We start from the raw sequence: 18,473 nt of genomic DNA, 5'->3' as shown, positions 1-18,473 counted from the left end.
CGACACTGAAGAAGAGAAGAACCACCAACGCATGTTCAACCCTCTGAGATACAGCCTGACCCTGGTTCACATGTTCAACCCTCTGAGATACAGCCTGACCCTGGTTCACATGTTCAACCCTCTGAGATACAGCCTGACCCTGGTTCACATGTTCAACCCTCTGAGATACAGCCTGACCCTGGTTCACATGTTCAACCCTCTGAGATACAGCCTGACCCTGGTTCACATGTTCAACCCTCTGAGATACAGCCTGACCCTGGTTCACATGTTCAACCCTCTGAGATATCATCTATGGTGTCATGTGTCCATCAAAACCGACTTCAAATTTCCCGGAAATAACTGCTCGCCTACTAAATTTCTCGCATACTCAAATCTCGCATACTGTACAGTGTGAACGCACTGCATACTCAAAATCTACGTCATATCTAGTATGAGTAGTATGCTAGTACGCTATTCCGAACACAGCCCAAGTTGGAGATACTTGGGACGAAGGGTGACGCCCCCATAGGGTTGACGATCGAGTTTTACGACAGCTGAAAGGGCTCGACGAGCTCACCTTTTCTTACGGCAATAACATCACACGTGGGTTTTTCAGGGCTAAGTCAGTCAGTGCTAAGCTAGCTAAAAATGACCAAGATTAAAACTGTACCGAACAAGCGTGGCCCTGATCAGAAGATGACAAGGTAGGGTTGTTATGGGGGTACCGAACTCTTGCTCAAACAAGCAGCTTAATCATGTATTTGGCCTCGAACCACGCCTTTTAGTATCACTTGCACACTTATTTGAAGGCCAGGTTTGCTGGTCTCTTTTTCTCGCTGGTCGTGCTTCTTGCATGTAGAACAGGGGTCCCCAAACTTTTTTCTGTGAGGGCCACATCATTTTTCCTTTCTGTGATGGGGGGCCTGGGTCGGTCTCTAACATAAAATAATATGGAACGGAGTGAAATGGAGGCGGTTGCGCAAAGCAATTGTGCGCAGGAGAGCACTGGTGGATGCAAACAAAGTCTAAACAGTTGAATTTTGATGGAATTTATACCTATAGTGATATGTCAATGAAATATAATCAGTTTTACAGTCTGATACATGAGGGAGGACCCTCATCATACACGGGGGGTCCCATGAAGCAGGGCTGTCTGGGGGTCCTTAAACGAGCATCAAACACTTAATTTCTACCATTCTGGTGAATTGATATGCACCAATTTGTGACCTTTCTGCATCAATTTATGGTGGAAATGTCATTATTTATGCAAAGGAAAACACAATATTCAGGCACCAGATGATCAAAATATAATGTAATATAAGGCTCTCAGGCATTCTGTACTTTCAAATATGTATTCTCCTTGAGCAGTCAACATCAACTATCAGCTATTTCACTAGCAAAAACTAAAGATAACTTATTTGCGAAACAGCGCCCCCGCCACCACGTCGGCGCAGTGCCGCTATTGCAGTCAGAAATGACAGAAATCCACCGAGTGCAACGCCTGTAGAAAATTGACGTTGTTCAAAGGGCCGGTCCAAGTGTGGGGGTGGTAGGGTGACGGTGGTGTGGGGGTGGTAGAAGGTGTTTTCACAGATTATTTGTTTATTTACATTATCTGTTTTCTATTGTTGGTAAATATGTAAATACGTAAATAAATGTGATTTAATTTTTAAAAATATTATATTAATATTGAAGTTAACTGCAGATTATTAATTATTAATCTCTGAGTATTGGAGAAGGGGTAGGATTAAATAAGCTTATGCTTCTTCCTACTCCTTTTCGGACATGTTAAGTAAATAGTGGTTTTTGTTTTGTTTTGTTTTTTCTTGTTTTTGTTTTGTTTTTTGTTATAACTATTTCTTTTTTCACATGTTCGAAATAAAGCTTTCATTTCATTTAATTTCTGTTTTCCAATATGAACGAAACTAATGTCTTGCGTGTCTTATACGTTGTGGAAGAGACTTGACCAGCTAGAGAGGCTAACTGTTACCTAGATGGCGTGTAGTCAGTCTCAGAAGGATATGGCATTGATATGGCCTACACTCACAGAGCACTTTATTAAGAACACTATACAGATACTGGGTAGGGCCTCCCCTTTTCTCTCAAACCAGCCTACATTCTTCGTGGTATTATTGACTCCACAAGATATGTCAAGCTGTGAATCTCCCGTTCTAAAACATCCCAAAGGTGTTCTATGGGATGACTGTCTGGGTGACTGGGAAGGCCACTGAGGAACACTGACATCAGTCATCTTCATGACACCAGTTTGAGATGACTTGCTTTGTGACATGGTGCATTATCCTGCCGGAAGTAGCCATGAGAAGATGCACATGGTCAGCAGCAATACTCAAATAGGCTGTGGCTTTCAAGCGATGATTGATTGGTATTAATGGGCCCAAAGTGTGCCAAGAAAACATTCCCCCCACCCATTACACGAACTGAACGAATGAGAAGGTGTACAGGTGTTCCTAAAAAAGTGTTCGGTGAGTGTATGCTGCTTACATGAACATCGATGCTCAGTCTAAAATGGTGTAAAAATCGTTGGTGCCTTTCATCCCTTCTAGTGCAACCGTTGGGATGGATGACGACGATGACGAAGAGCTTAATCAGGCAGATGACAACAACATGAGTGCCAGTGAGGATGAGGTAGGGAACGCAGCCGCTGAAACATCACCATCAGTTCACGTCTGGCTGTCTATCCCAGACTCACAATTCTACTTCACTGAATTGTCATTCTAGGAGCCAGTGAAATGCTGTTAAGTTAAATGTGGTATTTATTGAATTTATTTATTAATCTGTGTTCATTTGTTACTAAAGATGCTGAGTTAACATTGATTGCCCAGTGGTTTATTATAATGTAAGTCCGGCGGGCCTGCTCATTGGGAGCAATTTGGGGTTAAATGTCTTGCCCAAGGACACTTCGACATGTGGCCAGCCGGGGCTCGAACTGCCGATCTGCCAAACTTGCGATAATTAGATGCCGGCTCTATCTCCTGCGCCACAGCCGCCCCCCCATAATGTGATTGGTTAACTTTGTGTTGTGATGTTTCCTACAGGGAGGCAGCGATGATGAGAGGAAGCACTCCAAGCTTCTGGAGGCGATCAGCTCGCTTGGGACGGGGAGAAGGAAGAAACTCGGTGAACGGTCTGAAGCATGTATTCAGGTGTCAGAATTCACTGTCAACGCAGAAGGTAAATTGGATACAAATTGTACATGATATACTCATTTTAAAATCGTCCTGCACTTTTTTTTTATCTTGATTATGTGATGTAGTAGTAGTAGTAAATGACATCACTGGTGTTATTAGATTAGGTATCTCAATCTCACTATGTTGGTGTTCTTGTCTTGACTGACAGGGGAGGGAGACAAAATCAATTTGTCTGACCTCATTGGGACAATGGACAAAACCCCCGCTGCCTTTACGAAGGCCAAGAAGCAGCTGAAGAACCTTCAGAAAAGCCAGAAGACCCTGGAAACGCCCCTCTCCAGGAAGGAGACAGAAAAGGTGAGATCATAAACACTGGTAGAATGTTGCAGAAATAAGGGTTTGGACCTCCCCTTTAATGCACACCTTTCTTTACCTGCGTAAGGGGAGTGAACAACTCTTTAACATCTTTTTACAGATCCAACGAGAGGTGGCCTTTGAGAAAACCTCCAAGGAAGTGTCCCGCTGGCAGAGTGTGGTCCGGCAGAACCAGAAGGCAGAGCAGCTGTTCTTCCCGCTGAACCAGGAGCCGACGGGCCCTAAACGCATGGAGCGGGTGGTGGCTGGATGGAAGGTGGGTGCAACAGTTCTGTGTGACTTTAGTGAGGTTGAGTTTCAGGAGGATAAACGAATTAGACTAGATTCAACTTTGTCATTGCAGAGTATTAGACAAGTACTAGACAACGAAATGCAGTTTAGCGTCTAACCAGAAGTGCAAATAGTGATATAAGAACATGATATAAAAACATGACAATGTTTAAAATAAAATCATGATGGTGATAGGTGCAGCAGTGCATCACAGTAGTTTAGAGGTATATACAGTTATGAGCTATGTACAGTTACGGTAGCTTATGTACAGTATGTAATGTACAGATGTATTAAAAAAAGGCTATATCAAAGAGGTATCTGCAATATACAGTATGTGGTATGTGCAACGGTAGTATTGTAAACATCAGTAGTGCAAAGGGTAAAGAGTGATCACATTGACCACCGGGGGTGTGCAACCAGCAGTAGTGCTAAAGGGTAAATCTTGGCTTCTTCCTCTGTCTGACAGGCTCAGACTCCTCTGGAGCAGGAGATCTTCAGCCTCCTTCACCTGAACAAGCAGCCGACCCATGACCCTGAGCTAACAGTCACTGAGGAGGCCTCTCTGAGGGCCATGAGTCTGGAGGAGGTGAGTCCATGACCCTGAGCTAACCGTCACTGAGGAGGCCTCTCTGAGGGCCATTAGTCTAGAGGAGGTGAGTCCACGACCCTGAGCTAACAGCCACTGAGGAGGCCTCTCTGAGGGCCATTAGTCTAGAGGAGGTGAGTCTAACAGTCACTGAGGAGGCCTCTCTGAGGGCCATGAGTCTAGAGGAGGTGAGTCCATGCGTCAAGCATGACAATCTAGCCTTTTGACTAATGCAAACGACTGACCAATGTTGTCTGTCATCTGCACTGTTGTTCTGGGGGTAGTGGTGGTCTAGTGGATAGTGAGTTGGACTTGGGATCGGATGGGATAGTGAGTTGGACTTGGGATCGGAAGGTTGTGAGTTCAAATCCCGCCTGAAGCCACACCACTACTAGTGTGCCCTTGGGTAAGGCACTTAGCCCTCAGTTACTCCAGGGGGAATGTCCCTGTAATTCGTAATTGTAAGTCGCTTTGGATAAAAGCGTCTGCTAAATGGCAAAATTATTATAATTATACAATTATTCTCTCTAATTAGCCAGTGTCATGGAGGTGGGTTAAGTACAGTCTCCTGTAGCTAAGATCCAAGATATCTCACTCATTAAATTGCTTTCATCACTGATATCTGGAACACTTAGAAATGATCAAATAAGCAACATGTTTTTTCCCAGGCTAAGATTCGTCGTGCCGAACTCCAAAAAGCCAGAGCACTCCAGTCTTACTATGAAGCGAAAGCCAAACGGGAAAGGAAAATCAAAAGCAAAAAGTGAGTGTTTGATGTCCCTTACTATGGGGTCTCCGTCATCAATATCAAAGCAAGATTTTATTTTATTTAAGGATCCCCATTAGAAGCACACAGATGCACCTCTAGTCTTCCTGCGGTCCTGAAGAGGTATTTCATGATAAATAACATTCATTTGTCTTCCTTAGATACCACAGGGTCCAGAAGAAGGTGATGCGCAAGGATTATCTAAAACAGTTTGAGGACATGTGTAAGTCTGACCCTTCTGCTGCCCTCGAGGAACTGAAGAAGATGGAAATGTCAAGAATGCAAGTAAGTGTGGTGTAAGAGAACAAGGACAGGGTATCCGCAGTGTCTTGAAAAGCATTAAAAGTTGATAAATCAATTTGGGGAAAATCAAGACCCTTAATAAGTATTAAAAAGTCTGATCACGATTTTATGAGGTCTTGAATTTTGTAGATATTTTTCTGAATTAAGCCCTGTCTGGACGGCATATAAATTACCTGAGGACCTCGGTAATATATGTTTTACCTGGGGTAATTCGGTCATTTTTATCCCGTCCGGACCGACCATGTCAGTGATTTACTCCGGGGACCCCAGTAATTATTCCGGCTGGAATTACCTACTGTTTTTCAGCAAACCCTGAGGTCCTCTGATAATTATATTACCGTCCGGATTGACATGTCAGTATTTGGTACGCATTGCATGAGTTTGTGCGATATTAATACTAGTGTTGTTCCGATACCATTTTTTGAGAGAGAGAGAGAGAGAGAGAGAGACGAAAGGGGAACAGCTGGGCGGGACTCGGAGAAGCGGCCGCGCGGACATTATTATTATTATTTGAACTCTCTCCAGCACGCCGGTGGCGGTGCTAGACTGTGCAACCGAAATAAATATCGATTAAGGTCGATATGTTTTTCCTGTAAAATGTGTCATATCTTGGCTGTGGGTTGTATCGCTTTAAGCGGAGTGGCGTAGTCTATGTCTGAGGGCTGCGTTGGTAAAAGTCGCTCTGGGAAACTGATCGGCACTCGTAGAACGCCTCTTGTCCAATCGGATTCCTCGGTCCGTTTATGACGTCGGAGCCCAGTGTGCGCTCCGGCGCTCTCAGGGGGACTTTCCGAACGTTGCCCCGGTAGCATAGCTTAGCTTGGGCTCTGAGCAGCTGGAAGGGACAGCAGGTTACCTGAGGTGAGCCTCGCTGCTCCACCGCTCCTCTCCTCGACAACCACAGTTGCGTGTTTGTTTTTCCGCGATAGTGAAAGTTTGGTATCGGGTGTTATATATTTGTTAGTACTCGCCGATACCGATACCAGCATTTTTGTGCGTATCGGTGGCCATGCCGATACCAGTATCGGTATCGGAACAACACTAATTAATACTAGAATTTACCGTTTTGACCGGGGTGTGAGATCTAAGGTATTAGGTGAGCTCTGTGCAAACAATGGATGTGGATGACATTATTGACTCCCTTGAATCTCCACTATCGGATAACCAAACCTCCTAAAAGGTTAATCGACGACGATGTAAGTGACGATGGACTGATTTCTTCTTCTGAACCAGTTCTAGCAAATTTACCTAACATTAGCTTGTAAACTGTGCAGTTTGTATGGTCTGGATCTAGCACTCTATAAATCACGGTGTCTGACAACACACAGGGATGAAGTTAGGGGTGGGAATCGCAAGGTAACTCACGTATTGATAACCCCCCCGATAATCTATACATTGTAAGAGGCAATTCATCAACGATACATCACAATATCTGTTAACTGGTATTTCATAACGTGCTAACAGTGTTGCAGCATTCAGGATATCTGTGTTAACTGGTATTTCATAACGTGCTTCCAGTGTTGCAGAATTCAGGATATCTGTGTTAACTGGTATTTCATAACGTGCTTCCAGTGCTGCAGCATTTAGCAGAAACCTTCGTTTTCCACAACACTACAGGCGAAGGTCCTTGCAAATAAACCCAGATAGACTTGGTAATAGTCGTAGCCCTCGGGGAGTTAAAGGGAAGCCTTGTTTTGAAATATAATCGTTCCAGACTTTTTCCCCGCTTTGCGCCATTTCAGCCATTCATCTTCTTAATTTTGATAACATCACAACATTCTGATAGAACATCGACATGCTAGAAACACATAACTACACATAATTAGATTATCACACAGCCCCAAACGCGAACACATCCCAAAATGAAAGTATTTACAAAAGTCTCCCTTACCAGTAGCCTATGGCAAAGGAGAATAGTAAATCCAATCCACAAATTATGAGTATTTTGTGATCGTTAAACTGCTGTTTATTATATCGAGTGGGTACTTTAAAACGTAAAGTTTCGTGTTATGAAAAAAAACGAGTCTGCAAGTGGTTTCGGCTGCGTTCGTAAATTCGCTCTGGAAATCTGATCAGCAGTCATGGAATGCCTCTTGTCCAATCAAATTACTTGTTGTTGCTACACGTGCGTTGTGTTGTGGGTCTGACAAAACATCCGGCGGGAACAGCTTCTTCTTCTGTGATGTTAAATGGCAGCTCGCCCCCGAAACGCAAACATGCATGGAGATGTTTTATTCCATCCGGATCGGTCATTAAAATCACTGGGGTCCTAGGGTAAAAAAAATGTTACCGAGGTCCTCAGGTAATTTATATGCTATCCGGACAGGGCTTTAGACTCTGTCCAAAGAGTTTGAGTCCTAAAAACTTTGAGTAAAAGTTCGTAAAAAAAAAAAACGTCGCGTTTTATTAAAAAACAAAGATGAACCGGAAATTGTGTTGTATGATAGTGGTCTAGTCTATTGCAAACTAAAACTGTTAAGTTAAAGGTGTCACTGATGTAAACGGTTACAGCTCGAAGTGGCGGTGAGGTCTGGAAAAATATTGACAAGGTCTTTAAAAAGTCTTAGAAAGGTATTGAAATTAACCTCAAGATTCCTGTATATACCCTGAAGGAGAATTCATTGTAAGAATTCATTCAGATTATTGTCATTAATCCTGCTAATTTTTTGCTTTGCCTGCAGGAAAGAATGTCTCTGAAGCACCAAAACAGTGGCAAATGGGCAAGGTCAAAAGCCATAATGGCGAAATATGACGACAAGGTAATGTGCTTTTACTCATGCTAGCTGTCTGCCATTTGATGCATTAGTGAAGGACTTTGTCCTAATAATTGTATTCAACAGCTGAAAGTCTAAATGTGTTGGCCTGGAAGTCAGTTGAGAGACTGTATTATCAAAAAAGAAAGAAAAGAGAATTGTATCGTCAGCCCCTGCAATCTTCCCCATACTTTAAAGTTTATAATGCTTTAAATCTCTTAAAACATTTGCTTTGTTTTTGCTCCCAGGCTCGTAAGGCCATGCAACAACAGCTGGAGGTGAACAAAGATCTCACCCAGAAGTTGGTCGTCCCAGTTGAGGAGGAAGAGGAGGAAGAGGAAGATATAGAGGTCTTGCCAGACTTTGTGAATGACGCAGAACCCGTGCTAGACCTGGTGAATCCATGGATGAGAGGCAAGCTTTCTACTGAACCGAAAGAGCAGGAGGCAAGCGACAGCACGGAGCCCCCTCTAGTGGCAATGGAGGGACTGGCCAATCCAGGAGAAGGACAAGATGACCAAGTGGAGGATGAGCAGCAGATGGAAGAAACGGAAGAAGAAGTGCTTTTAAGAAACTTTGAGGCGAAGCGGAAATTACGGCAAGCTGAGAAGGTTGTTGTGGCACCAATGCCTCTGGAGAGAAATGAGGGTAAGATCCAGGCGGCATTGATACAGGATTGCAACTATACAATTTTTTCAGATTGACAAGCTACATTCATGATTCAAAAATCGCAGTGTTGGTTATGTGGAGGAAGTTTCTTCTTCTCGTCCTGTGATTCTCGCTCAGAATGCATAATTCAACTGCTTTTCTACTCCACAGAAACAACGGATGCGAACAAAGAGGAAGCTGAGGTTGTAGAGATCTCTGATGATGATGATGATGATGATGATGATATTGAGGAGACTGGGATTTCAGAGTTCACCAGCATCTTCCATGGGATAGTGAGAGGCCACCAGGAGACTCCAGCCGAGCAGCCCAGGGCAGACAGGGACGGAGTGCAGGTGGAGAGTCCTGCTCTGCTGGACGAGGGCCTGGTGAGAGTCAGGACTCTGGAGGACGTGGAGCTGCTCAGTCAGGACGTCACCCCCGACGACGCAGCGCCCATCACCATGGAAACTCCTTCCACAGAAGAAACAGTCCCTCCGCCTGTTACTCAACCAGCAGACAAGAAACTAAAAAGGAAGAAAGTGATTGATCCAAATGAGGTTCTGACCAAGGAGGCGAAAGTCCTTAGAGTCCCATTGGTTCCAACAGCAATTGATGACGATGAGGTAAGGTTCATGAAAAAATTATATTTGCATGCCCTGGTTGTATAAGTGCACTCTGCTAAATGATTGCCTATTGAGCTTCAGTTGGGAAAATGTGGATGTCCCACAGCAGACGCAGAGACGATCTGGGGAAGGATGCTGAATCAAAAAATGTGTTTTTCAAAAAAGTAATGTGTTTTCATTTCAGGACCAGGAGGAGCAGAGAGTCATCATTAAAGAGGCCTTTGCAGGTGATGACGTCATCTCAGACTTCCTGAAAGACAAAAGGAAACAGGAGGATGCAGGCAAGCCGAAGGCGGTGGACCTTACATTGCCGGGATGGGGAGAATGGGGAGGTCTTGGCCTCCAACCCTCTCGCAGCAAACGTAGGAGGTAAATAACAAGTATAGCAGTTGCATGATTCATGATGATGCATCTTTTTTCCTAGGAGGATAAAATGGTCATGGGATGCTGAGGTAATTTTGCACTGCAAACAAGTAAACTTCCTTTAAGTGGAGACTGCCAGTTGATCCAAAATTGTTTCTCTTTTTAAGATTTCGGGTGAAATTTACACCACCTCCCCCAAGACAAGACCAAAAGCTCCACAGCGTCATCATCTCAGAGAAGAGGGATTCCTCCATTGCTGCACACCAGGTAACCTGGCTCTGATATACACCTATTTACTACAAAGACATGACACGATTGTTGGATAATCGTTGTGGGAGCTTAACTCTCACTATTTGATTACATTTAATTAAATTAATTAAATTAATTCTCTTGCAATATCAGTATATATGCCCAGATTCCCCTCTCCCCTCTGTATATCTTGCCTTTGAGTGCTGATGTGCCCATATGAGAAATGACGTTTCAGAACTACCTGTGGCTAGTTCCAAGCAGGTCAAGTTTCAGCAGGTCACACCCTGAGTCACACCCTGAGTCACACCCTAACAGTTTACAAGTTGTCTTTTCCACCGCCTTTTTTTCCATAACATTGTCAACTGCCTCCCCTGGTAAGAGGGTATGACTAAAATGTGGGTGTGTCCAAAGTGGGTGTGTTCAGGCTTGGCCCGTTGGAATTGTTACATATCTTGATAAACTTGAAATGAAAATGTTGCCTATGCATAGGCCTTCAGTACATAACACATTGTCATTAATAAGGTGGTGACTGACTACATCATGCCTGTGATTTCCATCACTTGTTATTGATAATATTAATTACAATTATTATTATATCTATTTTCATAGAACGGTTCCATTTGGTTAGGGCAGCACTACTTATTGTGACCAGCCTAAGGCACATCTGTGTAATATTCATGCAGTCTAATCAGCATCTGGATATCCCACACCTGTCATTGAGTATTGAGTGTAAGTCGCTTTGGAATAAGGCGTCTGCTAAATACCAAAAATGTAAATGTAAAAAATCTGTCCGGTGGATGGATTATCTCTGCAAAGGAGAAGTGCTCACTAACACAGGTTTATACACATTTGTCAACACAATTTGAGAGAAATAGGCCTTTTTGTGTACATAGAAAACATCGTAGGTGTTTGATTTCAACTCATGAAAAATTGGAGCAAAAACAAAGGTGTTGCGTTTATATTTTTTGTTCCGTGTAGTTGGGAGTTATTTGCCTACACACACACACACACACACACACACACAAGCGTTCACTCGTTGGAATTTATTTTTCAAAGATGCATTGGATTCACTACATTTCATTGCATTGAATATTCTTAATTAAAGGTGCATGTGTGTGCATCAAAGGTGAAGACAAGATTTTGCATGTGAAAAAAAAAAAAAAAATCTTCTCATGGTTAGTTAAGGCAGCGCTTAAATTGGCATGTTAAGATTGAATTCTAAAATGTCACCTTTTTTATTTGTTATCTCTTGTAGGTGAGTCAGCTTCCGTTCCCATTTGACAACCCCACACAGTTCGAGCGCACTATCCGCTCCCCTGTCGGCCTCACCTGGAATACCCCAAATACTGTGAGTAAGATCACTGCTCCAAAGGTCGTCACCAAGTTAGGCGCCATCATAGAGCCCATGGCTCGGGAGAACATGATAAAGGACAAACAACAGGAACGCGCAGGAAAAGGCCCCAATATTGCAGATTCTGGCACAGGCGATAAGAAGAAACACTCTCGTAAACCCTCACAGATGAAGAAGAAACACAAACGCAAGAGGAATTGATTGGTCAGGGTGGTACACTGTCCTGATTGTCATGACCACAATGTCTGTCACATTAGTGATGAGAATGTCTTCATTAGATAAAGGTTGGTTCCTACATGTCATATGTACTGACTTTCATTCTGGCTTAACACAGTGACAGACCATTGAAGTCACGTGTTTGCTGTCAGTCAGTGATGGTTGATCATTAAGTGCCATGCTCTAAATCCCTGTGTGGAAGGAAAGTGTCTCTTGAGGACTGCCCCTGTGTCTCTTGCTGTAAATGGTGGAATAAAAATGTAAAATGAGAACGTGCTCCATGAAATAGTACTGTTGTGCATCTGAATATGCGATGTCATCAAACCAGGGTCACAAAAAGAAGCACCTCAAAATATACTTTCATAATGAAATATTGAATATTTTCTATGAGATGATTATTATGTGTTGTATGGGATTTACGTGTCAGATGTGGAATTAAACACTCATGAATGTGTCCTTGTATCACCCTTGCTGTATCGTTTCCTTTACATTCAGTGTTTTGTTATTTTGCAGGATAATAAATTAACATTGTTTATACCAAAATGCAGTGATAATATGTAGGCCAATTACCCTTCAGGCATTTGTAGCAACTACAGATGATCTCAACTTTCACAGACTAAAGACTGTTTTGATTCCCAGAGTCAGCATGAAATGGGAGAAAATATTATGAAAAACCACTATCTGAATTTGTCCATGATTTCAGTTTTCCCCCATATGGTGAGCCTTCTTTTGGTCGCAATAATTTGATACAGTATTTTGAATTGGAAAAAAGTCCATATTTCATAAACTTAGGAAGGCTTTAGGAACGTCAAATACAGATGAATTTAATTCAAAAAGTGGAACCTTCATATATTCTAGATTCATTACACATAAAGTGAAATACTTAAAGCCATTTTTGTTTGAATGTTGATGATTATGGCTTACAGCTCATGAAATTCAAAAATCCTGTATCTCAAAGTATTAGAATGTTACATAAGACCAATTAAAAAAGTATTTATAACACAGAAATGTCGACCGTCATTTGGCGTGCGTGCGTGTGCGACTGCGTTCTGCTTCATTTCACTTTTCGAATCGCTCGTTAAGAATGGATGACAGCAGACTGAACCCTGAACAATGTATAATGAAGTAAAATGAAACATTATTGATGGCCATTATCAAAGGCAAACTCAATATCCAAAGATAGGCCTGACTGTAGCAGCTACGCGGTAGACACGCACTAGAACCGTAAGAAAAACACGCGACCAGTGAGTTTGACGTGGCAAAAAAGTCAGTTAACAGTTAACTGTTCAATGATAGATGGAGCTGCCAATTTTATCAAGAAGGAAAATGGCCTCAGAGCACATCTGGCCCAAGGGTGGTCCTTCAAACAGGCCCTCCGCCACATGCTGCTGCACTACAGAGCCTCGCAGCCGTCTCACACAGGCGTCTCCCCAGCCTCTCTCATGCTGGGCCGGGAGCTCAATCTGCCCCTTGAGAGGCTCCGCCCCTTCACACCCCCGGCACCTTCCCCTGGGGCCAGAGCCTCAGTCACCCCTCAGTAGAGGCGGATGAAGCAGCTCTCTGACCAGTCCAAACGGGCCAAGGTGCCAGATGTCGCCGTATCAGAGTCCGTCGACCCCCACCGGGACGAAATGAAATGGCCTCGTTCCGGTCTTCTCCTCTTCGGGTCACCCGTCAGCTGGACCCAGCCGCCTTCCTTGTCGCCAATGGCACTCCAGCTGCCAGCTCCGCCAGGCATTGACAGTGACACTCCCCAAGCCGTTCCCTCAGCGTGGCGAGACGCCTCTGGGCCTCAGGCAGCCCCGACACAGGTCCTTCCTGGACATTCCTCTGCCTCAGCTGCCCAGACCTCATGCCACCCTTCCTCAGCCTGTTCATGCCACCCTTCCTCGCCCCCACTTCGGCCTGCTCGCATACGTTCACGCCCTGGCCACCTAGAGGACTTTGTCTCAACATTTCATGTTTGAAATCCTGCCGGGGGGGGGGGGGTGTTATGTCTGCACACTGCGTTAGCAGTGATGCATCAGAGTTCGAATAGGAGTGTTGGATTGTTCTGCTATTGTGGTATTATGCCTGACAGATGATAACTGTGATGTATTGCTTTGTTCTGTCAGTCGATGAAAAAGTTAACGCACGTTGAGTTGATGCTACGATTGTGTCGTGTGTTAAATATTACAAACACAATACCGACCACTGCCACTGACCTTATTGGACCCACAATGGTGTTTCCCTTTAACTTGAAATTCTCACTCGTGAACCATTTTAGTATCAAATGTCCACAGTCCACCGAACTGTAGATAGAGAATGAAGAGTTCTAGAGAAGAGTCTAAATATTGGTCCGTTAGTGCTAGAAAGTGAGAAGTGTCAATTTGTTTTGTTTTGTTTTCAGAGTGTGCAAAAACCTACAATTAAGTCTAGATCTCATAACTGAATAAGACGTGCATATTTATGATGCAAAATCTCACATGAACATGATTTTGCGCGCCTCTCCTCCCCTTGATCGACAGGACCGTCATGCATAAAGTTAGGCCATACATCCAGCAAAACATTGCACCAGCCAAGCCTCGATGTGTTCATATTATGCTTGTGTAATGTTGAAGGCTTACCACATGAAAGGCACGCAATCTCGGATTATTGTTGTTGTGTCGTTGAGGGTGCATGACCTGGTCCGCACATCCATGCACCCTTTGGTTTCTACAGGGCCTATGACTGTAGCCTAACTATAATGATCAACCCAAGTTCAAGTTTCAAGTTTATTGTTACATTACACAAGTGTAAGAGAGTAAAATTCTTAGGCTTCAGTTCCTGACATTGCAGGACAAGACAAATAGGCATAATTCAAGATAATTAAAAAAGTGACAATAGTAAAGTGAGCTTAAGCTTAGGTAGTCTGTATGTATGGGATGTGCTTGTGGATGATAGTCAATTGTCTACAGTAGGCTTTGTAATGGAATTATTCATGTAGTCTAAATACAAAATAGATTATGGTAGCCTGGTTTCTTCAAATTGTATAGAAAATGTATTTCATTGTCTTTTGCAAAAGGAGAACAGTTTACAAGCATGTCATGCAAGTCTGACAGTCAAACGTTTTCAGAAAAGTGTTTCAGGGGTGCAAACTTGTCACCTTTCTGCTAAATTAGCCGTTTTTATCTCAAAATATGTCATCCATGTGAATTGTGAATCTGCAAAAATAAAACATTTTTTTTTGGGGGGGGGGTCTAAGTATCATCCAAGTCACATGATGCGCGAGCTAACTAATCTCCCTCTGCTGAACTCTACTGCTGTTGAAATAACTTTTAGATTCAGGCAGCTAGGTACAATTCCAGTAAACAGTTTTCTAAGTAATTCTGCAGGTGTTGAGGTCAGGGCTGCCGCTACTTCCACATGCATCATTTTTAGACCACCATTAGTGCTAGCGGTATCTATTTAACACCATTAGTGCTAGCGCTATCCCCCCCTAAGGTTAGCCACAAAAAAAATGGGTCACCTTTTTGGGCCATCACCAGTTTGCACCCCTGTGTTTACAAAGAGGAAACATGGATTTTTATACACAGGTAACAGTCACGTCCTCAGGTAAGGCCCAAGCTAATCACAGGGATTTCCTGTCTACATAGGGGTTCACCTGATGCTAGCTGTGATGAGATTATGGGATGTTTGGTCATATAAATGTGTCTGTTTTCTAGCGATTGTCAACTTTCAAGTAGAAAAACTGGTTATCCGGTTGATGTTGTTATGTGTGTTAATTCTGCCCAGACTGTCTGACTGACAAAATGTTTATCAGACAAATAAATTCTACTACAGCTTGTTCATGAGCCTGATTGCCTGGGGGAAGAAGCTGTTGGTTTGCCTCTGAGTTTTGGCCTTGAGGCTCCGGAAGAGGCGCTACGTCTTTTGGACGGCATTGGTTCAAACTTGTCCTGGAATGTCCTGGATCGAGGGAAGCGCACATCCACTGATGCGCTTGGCTGTCCGCACCACCCTCTGTAGCGCTCTGCGGTTGAGGGCAGTGCAGTTGCCATGCCGGGCAGTGATGCACCCAGTCAGAATGCTCTCAGTTGTGCCTCTGTAGAAGGGCCACAGGATCTTCGTCCCCACGCCAAACTCCTTCAGCTGCCTGAGGTGAAAGAGGAGCTGCTGTGCCTTTTTCACCGCCTGTTTGGTGTGCACGTCCCAGGTGAGGTCGTCAGAGATGTGGACGCCGAGGAACTTAAAACTGCCGACCCTCTCTACGGCTGACCCATTGATGGTGATGGGGTCCTGTTCCTGACCATTCTTCCTGAAGTCCACCACCAGCTCCTTGGTCTTGCCAGTGTGGAGAGAGAGGTTGTTCTCCGGGCTGTAAAGGACGTCTCATCGCCGTTGGTAATCAGGCCAATCACTGCTGTGTCGTCAGCGAATGTAATCACTGAGTTGGAGCTGTGTGTGGCCACGCAGTCGTGGGTGTACAGGGAGTAGAGGAGGGGACTCAGGACACAGCCTTGGGGGGCTCCTGTGTTGAGGGTTAGAGGGGTGGAGGTCTTTGAGCCCATTCTCACCACCTGGCGTTGGTCCAACAGCAAGTCCAAGATCCAGTCGCATAGACCGGGGTTAAGGCCTAGATCGTTGGTCGTTGGTGAGTATTCATATTAAATAACGTCTTATCATTGACACCTCACAATCATGATTATTCTGAGCATTCTATTTAGTTAATTGCATGCTTTCCAAAGGTGATCACTGACCATTGAGGTTTTTTTTTCTTCACTTATGTGTTTGTTTGCAGTCTGACTCTGAGTCATAAGGAAAAGTAAACAGCCAATTGAAATAGCAATTTGATGGAAAAATCTAAACAAAACTCACAACCATCATGTGTCAACTTAGGTCACACGTCCAGTAAAATATTGCACCAGCCAAGCCTCAATGTGTTCATATGTCCTGTGAAATGTTACTTGCCACATGAAAGCGGGAAGTGTCCCCAATCTCGGCTTGTTGCAACAGTTAGTGAGTGCATGAAGGCGCCCTCGTTTGCAGCTCCGCCACCAATGTCCCTATTTGGCCTTACAAACTGCTGTTCATTGCCAGCCTATAAACAGAAAGTATGTAACAGTACAGCCCCAAGGGAAACGCAATGTAACTGCAATCACTGTATTTTTATCTAGTGTTTATTGAAATATTATGTCTTAGAATCACCTGTTACTAATCAACTATTGACCGTTTGCTTGGTCTAATTGTGTATGTGACTCATCAAAAAGGAATGTATTGTGCATTATTTCCAGGAGGCTTCAGTGTTTACAGGTGCAATGATTCACTCTCTTATACAGGGGTGCAAACTTGTCACCTTTCTGCTAAATTAGCCGTTTTTATCTCAAAATATGTTATCCATTTGAATTGTGTAGATCTGCAAAAAATATATATTTTATGGGGGGGGGGTCTAAATCTCATCCAAGTCACATGATGCGCGAGCTAACTAATCTCCCTGTCTGCTGAACTCTGTTGCTGTTGAAATAACTTTTAGCTTCAGGCAGCTAGGTACAATTCCAGACAGCGTGGAGAACACAGTCACAGTAAACAGTTTTCTAAGTAATTCTGCAGGTGTTGAGGTCAGGGCTGCCGCTACTTCCACATGCATCATTTTTAGACCACCATTAGTGCTAGCGGTATCTATTTAACACCATTAGTGCTAGCGCTATCCCCCCCTAAGGTTAGCCGCAAAAAAATGGGTCACCTTTTTGGGCCATCACCAGTTTGCACCCCTGAAAGATAGTTTTATATTCGATATTCGGTTTTCTATCTTCAATAGCTCTTAAACCCAGTGTGACATGTCAGGGGAGGATGGACAAAAATGTAAAAAGTTTTTTTATGGTTTCAGACTTCAATCTTCAATATCTCTTTAAACCAAGTATGACATTTCTCTGAAAACATTTGCTTCAATTAAAGGTTGGATGTTTCTCTTTTTTCCAGGGTGACATTAAGCTAATTCACCAAAAGGTGATTTTTTAATAATCCTTTTTACTCGTCTTTACCAGGGGTGCCAATACTTGTGGAGGGCACTGTATCTATCCGTCTATCCATCTATCTATAGTCCAAACCACCTTTTCACTTCAAGTACCATAATGTAACATAAATACCATAAGAATAAATCAAGTTATAATAAGACTTTGCAAGGCCACGTTTCTTCAGGAACTTCCTTTTCGTTATTGTGTAAAGTTCAACCTCTCATTTATCATCATAGTTCAGTCACGTTGTCACCAGAGCAGCAGTCTACTGAGAATAATTGTTCACAGTAGTCAATGGCTTGCTTTGTTTTGCCATCAAAAGGGAGAAGAATGAACCGAATATTTGTAATTTTTTTGAGGAAACAGAACGGGGAGGGAGGGGGTCTTCTAATGTTACGCATTTCAGAGGTTCACCTGAGGAAAGGGGAAGGAATAAGTGATGGCCACAGAATTTAAAAAATAAAATAATAATACATTAGACTTATATAGCACTTTTCTAGACACTCAAAGACGCTTTACAAACTGAAAAGATTGAGTAGTAATAATAAAAAGAAACAAAAGGTAAATAGAAGAAAGTATAGGGGCCTAATTAAGGTAGTGCTGGGAAGTTGACACATGGAAAGGGGAGGGGGAGAGGGTTAACTGGTGAAGGCGAGCTTGAAGAGGTGGGTTTTGAGGGCCTGTTTAAATGTCGGGAGGGTGTTAACCTATCTGATGTGGTTGGGGGGGGGCGTTCCAGAGGGACGGGGCTATCACCCAAAATGCATGTTTTTTGCTCGGGTGACTCAGCAATAATATTCTTCAAAAGACCTCTCTTGACACAGCGGTGGCCATTTCGCCTTCTTCCTCCTCTGTAGAGTGTGCTGTTAC

General features: G+C 43.4%; 1 protein-coding gene across 1 annotated transcript; it reads left to right on the top strand.

Moving 5' to 3' along the window:
- Window positions 1-586: 586 nt before the first annotated feature.
- LOC308174575 (U3 small nucleolar RNA-associated protein 14 homolog A) lies at window positions 587-12,328 on the top strand. Its single transcript, XM_080549671.1, has 14 exons — window positions 587-683; window positions 2,544-2,625; window positions 3,036-3,171; window positions 3,337-3,485; window positions 3,604-3,759; window positions 4,240-4,359; window positions 5,028-5,122; window positions 5,287-5,410; window positions 8,110-8,187; window positions 8,430-8,829; window positions 9,001-9,452; window positions 9,637-9,821; window positions 9,983-10,082; window positions 11,320-12,328. Exons 1-14 carry the CDS (start codon window positions 628-630, stop codon window positions 11,614-11,616), a joined length of 2,430 nt encoding a protein of 809 aa, XP_080405797.1. The 5' UTR covers window positions 587-627; the 3' UTR covers window positions 11,617-12,328.
- Window positions 12,329-18,473: the final 6,145 nt, after the last annotated feature.

The sequence above is a fragment of the Nansenia antarctica genome, assembly GCF_963989245.1.
Source record: "Nansenia antarctica genome assembly, chromosome: 20".
Taxonomy (NCBI): domain Eukaryota; kingdom Metazoa; phylum Chordata; class Actinopteri; order Argentiniformes; family Microstomatidae; genus Nansenia; species Nansenia antarctica.
Note: the sequence above shows the minus strand (reverse complement) of the source record. Positions and strands in the feature narration are given on the sequence as shown.